At 41.2% G+C, this 12181-nt stretch overlaps 1 protein-coding gene across 4 annotated transcripts in view; it reads left to right on the forward strand.

Annotated features, from left to right (window-relative positions):
- Il16 (interleukin 16) overlaps positions 1-12181 on the forward strand; it is a 121260-nt gene that overhangs the window by 82210 nt on the left and 26869 nt on the right. For all 4 annotated transcript variants that reach the window (XM_047538711.1, XM_047538712.1, XM_047538713.1 and 1 more), the window contains 3 exons: positions 2431-2548; positions 5146-5278; positions 9277-9364. In XM_047538711.1, coding sequence (XP_047394667.1) covers positions 2431-2548; positions 5146-5278; positions 9277-9364 — 339 coding nt within the window. The remainder of the gene's footprint in view (positions 1-2430; positions 2549-5145; positions 5279-9276; positions 9365-12181) is intronic.

The following is a 12181-nucleotide window of genomic DNA, read 5'->3' on the forward strand; positions in this document are numbered from 1 at the left end:
GGAAGGAAATGGACACAATGGTCCAGGCTTTGTAGCTCTGCAGCTAATGTACTCAGTAACCTTGGGCAGGTTACTTTCTCTCTGGGCCCCTGTTTTCTTACCCAGACAAGAGAATTGAAGTTCTTTCTAGCTCTGACATTTGAGGGTCCACAGCATTTTATTATTTTACCACGGGGCCCAGGAAACCCTTTCTGCCAAAGTTCAACTGAACTGAGACCAGAAGGATGGCAGCTAGTCAGAGTTAGGATCCAGCAGAAGGTCATGTGTTCTAGGAACAGAGGGAGGATCAGCATGACCAAAGTAAGGTGGACAGAGTGAATGGTGATGTCAGAGTGCTTGGCATCCACAGAGAGAGGCTGACTCCACAGAACTTTGCAACTGGATTCTGTTCTAATTGCAATTGGAAGCTGTTCAAGTATTTCTAAGTAGAGGGTGACATATCAGCTCAGGCTTTGAACCACATCTCCTGGGTTTCTCTGTGCATAATATCCTGTGGTGTGATGAAAGTGGAGGCTTGAAAACCATTTGGATCCTTTTGTGTCAGAGCATGGGAGTAGTGTTTTGGAGAGAAGTAGATGGATTGAGATGAATTGTAGAAGTTTGGGGGGAAGAGGTTGTGTAATTAATTCATTGCATAGGAATCTGCCTGATGTATGTCTTAGCTCCCCTGCTGGACTGGGAGCTCCTGGAAGACTCAGACATCTCTGTGTGTCTGAGGCCTGGTGCAGTGTTGAGAGAAGTGCTAGGTGCATATGGGTGTGTACAGGCATGCTGTACAGGGTTCCTGCAGGGAGTTTTCTGAACATCCATGAAATATGGGTAAGGCATGGCCTCGGAGTGGTGTTTCCTCTGATCACTGGTATCTGAAGCACCTTTGGGAGAGTCTTTGCCTGCATGATTTAATAAGCACCTTCTTATTCTTAGACTCTACCTGAACAGATTTTGCTTCAACAGTGTTTGGACTGAGGTTCAGGGATCTACATTTTAAATAAGGACTCCAGGTGATTCTGATGCCCATTGGGCTGAGGAACTCTTGCTCTAGCCAGGAAGGCTGCCTAGGGTTCTGACTTGCGTTGGTGGTTCATGTCACAGCCCAAATTCTTCACCTGTAGAATAGGGTCACTAGCAATGGCCCATGACATCCTGCAGGGGGCTTTGGAGAGAACCAGAATGAAAAAGGTGAAAATATTCATGAAAGTGCTTTGTAAAACATGTGAAAAACCATAAAGGAGGTCTTCCTTCTATTTTGTGGTCACTCAATTTAGTCCTCCCTGCTGACTTCTCGTTTTCCAGATCTCTACTCTGAGACCTGAAGTGGCCATCCTGTCACCTATTAGCAAACCTCTAGTCCTCTCCTTCCACATTCTGTAGGATTCCCCATGGCCCGATACCACCTATATGCTGCTAAAAACTTTTAACTTCTGCTCCACTTTCTTCCTGGGTTCCAGGATGACCTGGGCCACTCTCTGCAGCACAGGTCCTCCCAGCATCACAAGTGCAACTTGAGCGTAACTGAGTGCTGGGTCCTCATTCTCATCGTCACTGTCCCCGCTAACTTTCCCAGTTTTGGTAAACAGCATTGTCATTCATTCAGTTACTCAAGCCCAAACCTATCTGAGTTATTTTGATATTTGTGTACTAAATTCCTGTATTTCATCCCTCAGCAAATCTGTCTTCAACAGATATTTCACACACATAGATCTTTCTTTCTTCATTAATGGTGAAGTCAAGGCCACTGTTGTCTTGCTCAGCAGTGCCACTCAACTTGGCCTCCATGCTTCCCTTCTTGAACACCTATAGTTCTTTCTCGCTGCTGTCAGACATTCGTAACAGAAGTTAGATCACGACACTCTCCTGCTCACAGCTCTCCCATGGCGTGCCTTCTCAGTATGGAGTAGCATCGTTTCTGTGGTGCACTTGCTTCCAGAGCCCTGTTTAATCTGGCCCTTGATCCTCTCATTCATCATCTCATGCCACCATGCCCTTCCTGAACTTGTAATATGGCATGCTTTGTCTTGCCCTTGGGCCTTTTTCTTATCTTTTCTTTTTTTTGTGTGTGTGTGTGTGTTGTTTGTTTGTTTTTGTTTTCTGCTTCTGGTATGCTCTGCCCTGTCTCCTCATTCCTGGCTCTTTCTTGTCATCCACATTTTAGCCTAAACATCATCGTCTCCTCTAAGGTTCAAAGTGGTCTCCTTCTCTCCTTTCTTTTTAGTGTTTTCCCACTTGGAATTACTCAACTTTGCCTGCCCTTGTCACTTTAGAACCCTAAGTAGCACCTATACACAGTGGATACCCCACAGATGTGGGTGGATTAAATTGAATGCCATGATAAATAAGGGACCCTGATGGACAGTGTTGAAGGCAGCTAAATGCCTAGTGCACACCTGGGAAGGCTCACCGTCTCCCGCCTCACCCTGTTCTGCCTTGCAGAGGCTGGCGTTGGCCTGGGCATCGGCCTGTGCAGTGTCCCCTACTTCCAGTGCATCTCGGGCATTTTTGTTCACACTCTCTCACCAGGATCTGTGGCACATCTGGATGGACGACTGCGGTATGTCCTCACTTCTGTTTTTGAATAGACCCCTGACTCACGGCCAAGGGAAGAAATACCTAGGAATGTCAGGAGATTGATTAGGAGATTGCTGCATAGAACGACATAGGCATGGCCCAGAGTCTGCTCCTCAAAGTGGCTGGACCAGCAGCAACATGACATAGACATCACCTGGGCCCTGGGCTCAATCTTCAGCACACTGAGAGAGAGAGAGAGAGAGAGAAAGAGAGAGAGACAGAGAGACAGAGACAGAGACAGACAGAGACAGAGAGAGAGGAGGAAGGAGAGAGAAAGGAGAAAGGTTTAGGAGGGAGAGAGAGGCAGCCGACTGGATCTGCATTTTAACAAGACCCCCTGGGATTTGTATGTATGTGACAAACGTTTAAGAAGCAAGGCCTCAGAGAGCCAGTCTGCAACAGAAAGTGAAGTAAACACACTTTAACTCAGATTTAAGCAGTATAGAATTCCTAGTGTCACAAATAGGAGCTTCCAAGGTTTGCCTGTGAGCTCTATATAGAAAAAGCGGTTCTCTGAACAAATCAGTTGCATAAATACAGTGTCTTGCTGGCACAAACAAAATATTTTCAGGCACTCCAGGCATATTTCTTTACAAATATATTCTAAGAGCAGTACAAATCTAAATGTTCTTTTCAATAAGTGACCTAATTTTGCTCAAAATATTTGATCTCAATTCAACTTGTTACTTTATACTCACTGTAACATTTGCATATAGTACATTTTCTTTCATTGGGTTTGGGTTTTGCCAAATCAAGAGATTTCTGCTCCATTTTGAAAGTTTTCCTATAATTGCAGTATATAGGCAAGTCTTGCATAAGATGGTATCTTGGGGCTGGGGAGACAGCTCAGTTGGTAGAGTGCTTGCCTTGCAAGCACAAGGCCCTGGGTTCGATCCCCAGCACTGAAAAAAAAAATGGTATCTTGATGGAGCTTCTGAATTAGAGATACACTACTACTGTCATCTGCAGGAGGGTGATAGCTGACTTGCTGAGCTTCTATGCTGGTACTTGGGGCATAACTGCAGGGTCAGGGGGATGGCCTTTGTCCTAGTACCCTCTAACAGAGAGTGTCTCCTTCCTAGGCCTATAAGGTAGGGATTATTCAGGAAACTTTTACTTGCCTTGGCATTTAGAGCTCTATGACAGTAACTTTTAGTTACATCAATAAATTGTGTACTTTCTTAGCAAGGGTGAAAGGGGACCTGCTCAGCAGAAATATAGGAAAAGGGAACAGCAGACCACAACAGGGGTATCAGGAAAAACAGCATAGGAACCTGCATTTCCATCCTGGTCCTGCTGATAACCAGTGAGGCCAGGGATCTGCAAATTTCAGACCTCTTGATTATTCAATAATTTTTTTTTGGAAGAAAGCCATAAACAGGTGTCTCTGAATTATCCATAGCCACAACTGTCATCCTACAACAACACAGCTTGGTCACTGTGACAGAGATGGAATGACCTGTGAAGCCTGAAGTACTCACTATTTGCTCCTTACAGAAAACGTGTCAAATTCCCTGCTAGGTTGTATCAGAGATTTTTTCATGTTTTGTGTCAGTTTCCTCATCTGTGATGGGGAAAGAAGGTAAATTGCACAAATCCTCCATGTATCAATGCACCCCTATCTTTTCTACCTCTTTTATTTTACTGTTTAGGTGGCTGTGTTAGTCAGTTTTCTGTTACTATAACTAATGCCTGAGATAATGAATTTATAAGAGTGAAGGTTTATTTGGTTATTTGGGAGGTTCCACTTCATGTCTGATTGGTCCCATTGCTTTTGGGCCAATAGTGAGGCAGCACATCATGGCAGGGTGCATAATATGTAGCAAACTGTTTACCCTGTAATGGGAACATGAAAAAGAGACAGAGGAATGGGAGTGTGTCACTCTCCCCTTCAAGGGCATTACCTTCCCTTCCCCATAACCAGAAGGCCTCTTGCTTGGTCCCACCTCTGAAATGTTCTATGACCTCCTAATAGCACCAAGGTGAGGATCAAGACTTTAACATAAGGATATTTGGGGGACACTTCTCTAAACTAGAACAGTTGCTGGTAACTCCCATCCCATGTTAAAACTAAAATGAGGTTCATCACCTGCTTTTAAAATTTCTATTTGCAAGAACCTCAATTGATTTCCTACCTAGCTATTTCATTTTTGCTCTTCAGCACATTCTATCCAATCCTTCCTCCTAATCATTCTACTTATGAGAACACTGAAGTCCAAGGAGAAGATGCGATGGGTTACATCATGGTTGACTGCTCAATCAGTTACATCAGATAAACCCTGCCCTCAGCTTGATTGGGTGTAAATGGGAAAAGGAGGAGCAAAGTTACAGATGAAGTTTGTTCATGTTGGAGCTAGCTGGGTATGAAATATCGGCTACTCTGTGGTTGTGCAAGAATTGGGTGAGGGATGTATTGCTTTGGTGCACCTTGTTCTGAGTTTTGGTTAAGTAGTGAGGGAGGTGCACTTATTGCTATGATATTTTGATCTCATCAACAGCCCAGGCTGCTCCCAGGGCAGTACCCTTCCAAATGTCAATATTCATTAGCTTTCTGATGGCTTCCTGTTGGTTTTTCTGCAGGTGTGGTGATGAGATCGTAGAAATCAATGATTCGCCTGTGCACTGCATGACACTCAATGAAGTCTATGCGATCCTGAGTCACTGTAATCCCGGTCCAGTGCCCATCATCGTTAGCCGACATCCAGACCCACAGGTAACATCCCACTAGGTTATGCACTTCTTCCCAGGTTCACTCTTCCAGTACCAAATTGGAACAAGAATGAATGACAACAGAATATTACTGGCTATGGTTTGAACTGAATCCCCATGAACCCATTCCAACTTTCTGTGATAAACCAAATAACTTTATCAGAGATCCATTAACAAAGTCCTAGACATCTGGAGCAAATGGGTTCAACTCAGGCAACCTGTTACAACTGAGTTACAAGCAGGAAGATAGAGACCTGTGGTCCCAGTTAGTATATGCAAGAGATTTATTTGCATATGTGTCTAGTGGGTACACACTATGGTAATGTCTGGAGCTCTGCACTGAGGATAGAGATGAACAAGTTCACAGTACATAGTCCTGCAGAAGTCCACAGTCCCAATAAAGAGACTGACAGAGCAATAAGAGCAATACAGAGAGGAAAGTACTAAGGGGAAGAGATGAGTATGTAAGGCAAGAAATCCTAGAAGCTAGTTTTCTTCAAAGAATTTGAAGTAGATCATCCCAGGTAGTAGGAAGGCAAAGTTCAGAGTCATGAAGGGACCTGTCATGGAAGACAGGCAGTTTTGGGGGGGGGCAGCATGTAGTGTGCTAGGCAAGAGTGATCAAGAACCAGGTTTGGCTGGTGAGGCACTGTGGTTACCTTGTAAAGGTTGTTAGACAGATTGCTGAAGACTCTATTTTTTCCTGTATGTAGTGCAATGCTACAGAAAGTTGATAGTTATAGATGTAACACGTTCAGATTTTTTTTTTCAGTATAGAGTGGGTGGAGTGTGAAATTTGTAGGAGGAAAGACACAGATAGAGAGGGCCTGAATGAAACAGAAGACATGGGAAGAGATTACAGGAAAGGGGGCAATAGGTGGCCAAGCTTGGGAGCAATCAATGGTATTTGTTGACTGGTTAGCTGTGGGTGAGGGCAAGCATCCTAAGACTTGGGTGTTTCTAGACTGGATGACAGAATGATGGTAACACTACCACCAGAATGGAGACTTGAAGAAGGGGAATGGGCTTGGGAAAGAAGAAAATGACTTCAGAGTGGGACATATCGAAGTTAAATTTCTTGTGGGATGTCCAGAGGGAGATACCCAGTAGACATTTGATCTGGGTCTGACAGTGGTGGTAAATGAGATTCAAGTTGGAGCTAGACTTGACAGTTGATGCCATGGCCCTGATGAGATCATTTGGGGGAACCTGGTGATTATCACTGACACCTTTTATTTAATCCTTATTGTGTGCCACGTGTAATGGTTGAAGACTTGACACACACAACTGCATTTAGTTGTTGTACAACCCTCTGCAGTTGGTATGCTCCCCTCACCCAACTCACCAGGAAGAAACTGAGGCTCGGAAAGGAAAAGGGACTTGCCCACTGGTGGAGCCACTAAGTGGAGAGGCTAAAACTTAAGCCCACCCAAAGCCTTTGCTGTTAAGTAATTAATTCCCAAACTCAGTGAAAATAGGACAGGTAATGGAATAGTGGGGAAGATCAGTATATACAGGGTAGAGCAGGTTCAAACTTAGCCCCCTTCAACCACTGCACACTGAAGCTAACCATGCTGGAGAAAAGCAGGCTTCTACTTAAGCTAAACAAATAATTGACCTAAATCTCTGGGACATAAAAGAAAAGAAAAGAGTCTCAATTGGTTTGTGGATGCCTCTTGCTTCCTGAAGGACTATGATGGAAGAGCTGTGGAACAGGGCCAGGATGTGGGGCAGATGCTGTGGCTCTGAGCAAGGGACGCTGAGAGATGTGGCTGGAGACCTGGGGCAGACACTCCGAGAGCCACAGGAGGTGATGGCCTTGGGAGTGAGGGAGTCATACACATGATACAAAACTTATTTTAAGTTAACAGTTTAATGACATTAAGTACATTCAATATTGTTGTACAAACCACCAAGTCTCACCTTGCAAAACTGAAGCTCTGTATCCAAGAAGTAAGAAATCCCTACTTCCCCTCCCTTCAACCCTTGGTAACTGCCCTTCTACTTCTGTTTCCATGATTTTGACTGTTCTACGTACCTCATGTAAATGGAACCATACAGTATTTGTCCTTTTATGACTTGATTATTTCATTTAGCATGATGTCCTTAAGGAGTATCCATGTTGTAGCTTGTGTCAAAATTTTCTTCCTTTTTAAAGGTTAATTAATATTCCATTTTATTGCATATACCACATGTTGTTTATCCATTCATCTATGGATGGATAATTAGGTTGCTTTCACCTTTTGACTACTATGATAATGCTGCAATGGATGTGAACTGTAGAGATAGCTTTGAGTCACTTATTTTAATTCTTTTGAATATGTTTAATTCTTTGGGATATGCTGGATCATATGGTAATTCTGTTTTTGACTTTTTAAAGGAACTTCATACTGTTTTTCCATAGAGGCTCAACTACTTTATATTCCCATAAACAGTGAATAAATGTCCCAATTTCACCACATCTTTGCCAAGACTTGTTATTTTATGTTTTATTTTATTTTTATATTTTAATTTTTAATTTGTTTGAATTAGTTACACATGACAGCAGAATGCATTTATGCATTTTGATAAATCACACATAAATGGAGTATAATTTCTCATTTTTTCTGATTGTACATATTGCAGGATCACGTCAGTCATGCAGTTATATATGTACGTGAGGTAATAATGTCTGTTTCACTGTACTATTCTTCCTACTCCCAGACCCCTCCCCTCCCTTCACTCCCCTCTACCCAATACAAAGTAACTCCATTCTTCCCTAGTGTCCCCCAATCCCTTATTGTGAGTTAGCATCCACATTATCAGAGAAAACATTCAGCCTTGGTTTTTTGGGTTTGGCTTATTTTGCTTAGCATGATATTCTCCAACTCCTTAAACAGATAAAGAAAATGTGGTATATATAGATGATGGACTATTACTCAGCCTTAAAGAAGAATGAAATTATGGCATTTGCTGGTAAATGGATGAAGTTTTATTTTCTTGATAGCAGCCATTCTAATAGGTGTGGAGTGATGATTCCTTGTGGTTGAGATTTGCATTTTTCAAATGATAAGCACATTTTTCAGGTGTTTTTTGGTCATTTGTAAATCTTCAGAGCAAGTGTCTATTAATTTCCTTTGCCCATTTTAAATTGAATTATATTTTGTCATTGTTGAATTGTAGGAGTTTTTGTGTGTGTTCGTGTATTTTCTGGATTTTGACCCTTTATCGAATACATAATTTGCAAGTAATTGTTCCCATCCTGTGAATTGTCTTTTCACTCTTGATCTGTGTTCTGTGATGCCTGGAAGTTTTTAATTTTACATACTCCAATTTATCTTTCTTTTATTTTCTCTACTTTTTCTTTCAAATGATTTCTCAAATATCTCTGTCTGTACTGTGAAGTGGGTTCTATTATTGTTATTATTTTACAGAAAAAGAAATTGAGACTTAGAAAGTTAATTAACTTGTAAGCAGGAACAAGGACTTGGAAAAAAGTCTGTTTGACTCCAAACTCATACTCTTAACTTTTACTGTAATGAGATTACTGACTTGTGAGGCAGCAACAGAGAATACAATGATGATGGTGGTGGTGATGGTGGCCTGATGGTGTGGTGGTGGTAATGATGATGTTGAGTGGTAGTAGTGTGGTGATGGTGATGGTGATGATGGTGATGGTGGTGATAATATGGTACTGTCATGACAGCATTGCCAAGAATGGAGTTGCTTGCAGGGGTAGACTGTGAAATAGTTACTTTACTTCAAGTTTTATAGCGAGAAGTGGGGAATAGCTTGGAGAGTCAAAAGGACCCACCCAACTCTTTTATTGGCAGACTTTGGACATTATCTGGAAGATTCTGGGGAATCACTGACTCCCAGGGTATTTCTGGAAGTGGAACTTGTCAACTGTTTGCAGAATGGACTGAAAGGAAAGATATTAGAATCCAGGGGCACAGGTGGCTTTGCACTTGGAGCCTAGGGCAGGGGTTTCCACTGTTTGAGAATGGAATCAATGTTTTCTAGGTCTCTGAGCAGCAACTCAAAGAAGCTGTGACTCAGGCTGTGGAGAACATCAAGTTTGGAAAAGAGAGGCATCAGTGGAGCTTGGAAGGTAAGGAAAGTAGTGAACTTTGATTTGAAATATCTTCTTTGAAATGCAGGGTTTGGGCATTAACACCCTCTACCGTAAGAATACGTGAGAACGGTCAGCACAGCAAGCCTGGTGCACAGACAAGGGTTGAAAGCCAGGATTCCACCTGCTAAACATGCCTCACATTTTTGCTTTGTTTGGAAGGTGCAAGATTTTTCAAGCACCTGAATTTGAATTCTTTTAAATATGGCAGGCACCTTCCAGTTCTCTGTGGTCCCCACCATTTCCTTTTTCTTCTACTAGTTTACTTTTCACACGCATTTCCCTATACACATTTAATTTTGCAGCCACTATTTTTTAATGATAAAATCTGCAGAAACTGTAATAACTAATAATATATCTCACTTATTGAATTCTTATAATATCAGACACTGTGCTAATTCATGTTTTATTTTACTGAATTTAAAAAAAATTTTTTTTATTGTAAACAAATGGGATACATGTTGTTTCTCTGTTTGTACATGGCTTAAAGGCATACCATTTGTGTAATCATAAATTTACATAGGGTAATGTTGTTTGATTCATTCTGTTATTTTTTCCCTTCCTTCCCACCCCTCCCACCCCTCTTTCCCCTCTATACAGTCCTTCCTTCCTCCATTCTTGCCCCCCTCCCTAAACCTAACTCTAATCCTAACACTAACCCCTCCCACCCCCCATTATGTGTCAGCATCCACTTATTAGCAATATCATTTGTCCTTTGGTTTTTGAGATTGGCTTATCTCAGCATGATATGCTCCAATTTCATCCATTTGCCTGCAAATGCCATAATTTTATCATTCTTTATGGCTGAGTAATATTCCATTGTATATATATACCACAGTTTCTTTATCCATTCGTCAATTGAAGGACATCTAGGTTGGTTCCACAATCTGCCTATTGTGAACTGAGCAGCTATGAACATTGATGTGGCTGTATCTCTGTAATATGCTGATTTTAGGTCCTTTGGGTATAGGCCAAGGAGTGGGATAGCTGGGTCAAATGGTGTTTCCATTCCAAGTTTTCTAAGGAGTCTCCACACTGCTTTCCAGAGTGGCTGCACTAATTTGCAGCCCCACCAGCAATGTATGAGTGTACCTTTCTCCCCACATCCTCGCCAACACCTGTTGTTGCTTGTATTCTTGATAATCGCCATTCTAATTGGGGTGAGATGGAATCTTAGGGTGGTTTTGATTTGCATTTCTCTTATTACTAGAGATGTTGAACATTTTTCCATATGTTTATTGATTGCTTGTAGATCTTCTTCTGTGAAGTGTCTATTAATTTCCTTAGCCCATTTGTCGATTGGATTATTTGCATTCTTGGTGTAGACTTTTTTGAGTTCTTTATAGATTCTGGAGATTAGTGCTCTATCTGAAGTATGATTGGCAAAGATTTTCTCCCACTCTGTAGGCTCTTTCTTTGCATTGCTGATAGTTTCCTTTGCTGAGAGAAAGCTTTTTAGTTTGAATCTATCCCAGTTATTGATTCTTGCTTTTATTTCTTGTCCTATGGGAGTCCTGTTAAGGAAGTCTGGACCTAAGCTGACATGTTGAAGCTCTGGACCTACTTTTTCTTCTATAAGATGCAAGGTCTCTGGTCTGATTCTGAGGTCCTTAATCCATTTTGAGTTTAGTTTCGTGCATGGTGGGAGATATGGGTTTAGTTTCATTCTGTTGCATATGGATTTCCAATTCTCCCAGCACCATTTGTTGAAGAGGCTATCTTTTCTCCATTGCATATTTTTGGCCCCTTTGTCTAGTATGAGAAAATTGTATTTATTTGGGTTTGTGTCCGTGTCCTCTATTCTGTACCATTGATCCACCTTTCTATTTTGGTACCAATACCATGCCGTTTTTGTTACTATTGCTTTGTAGTACAGTTGAAGATCTGGTATTGCGATACCCCCTGCTTCACTCTTTCTGCCAAGGATTGCTTTAGCTATTCTGGGTTTTTTATTCTTCCAGATGAATTTCATAATTGCTTGCTCTATTTCTGTAAGGTACATCATTGGGATTTTAATTGGAATTGCATTGAATCTGTATAGCACTTTTGGTAGTATGGCCATTTTGACAATATTAATTCTTCCTATCCAAGAACATGGGAGATCTTTCCATCTTCTAAGGTTTTCTTTCATTTCTTTCTTTAGTGTTCTGTAGTTCTCATTGTAGAGATCTTTCACCTCTTTTGTGAGATTGATTCCCAATTATTTTATTTTTTTCGATGCTATTGTGAATGGGGTAGTTTTCCTAATTTCTCTTTCTGAAGATTCATCACTTATGTATAAAAATGCATTCGATTTATGTGCATTGATCTTATATCCCGCTACTTTACTGAATTCACTTATGAGATCTAAAAGTTTTCTGGTGGAATTTCCTGGTTCCTCTAAGTATATAATCATATCAGCAGCAAATAGGGATAGTTTGAGTTCTTCTTTTCCTATTCGTATCCCTTTAATTTCTTTGGTCTGTCTAATTGCTCTGGCTAGAGTTTCAAGGACGATATTGAAAAGAAGTGGTGAAAGAGGGCATCCCTGCCTTGTTCCAGTTTTTAGGGGGAATGCTTCCAGTTTTTCACCATTTAGAATGATATTAGCCATGGGCTTAGCATAGATGGCCTTTACAATGTTAAGGAATATTCCCACTATCCCTATTTTTTCTAGTGTTTTGAGCATGAAGGGGTGCTGTATTTTATCAAATGCTTTTTCTGCATCTATTGAAATAATCATGTGATTCTTGACTTTAAGTCTATTGATATGGTGAATTACATTTATTGATTTCTATTTTACTGAATTTTAACATG

This window comes from Sciurus carolinensis, chromosome 2 (genome assembly GCF_902686445.1).
Source record: "Sciurus carolinensis chromosome 2, mSciCar1.2, whole genome shotgun sequence".
Taxonomy (NCBI): Eukaryota; Metazoa; Chordata; class Mammalia; order Rodentia; family Sciuridae; genus Sciurus; species Sciurus carolinensis.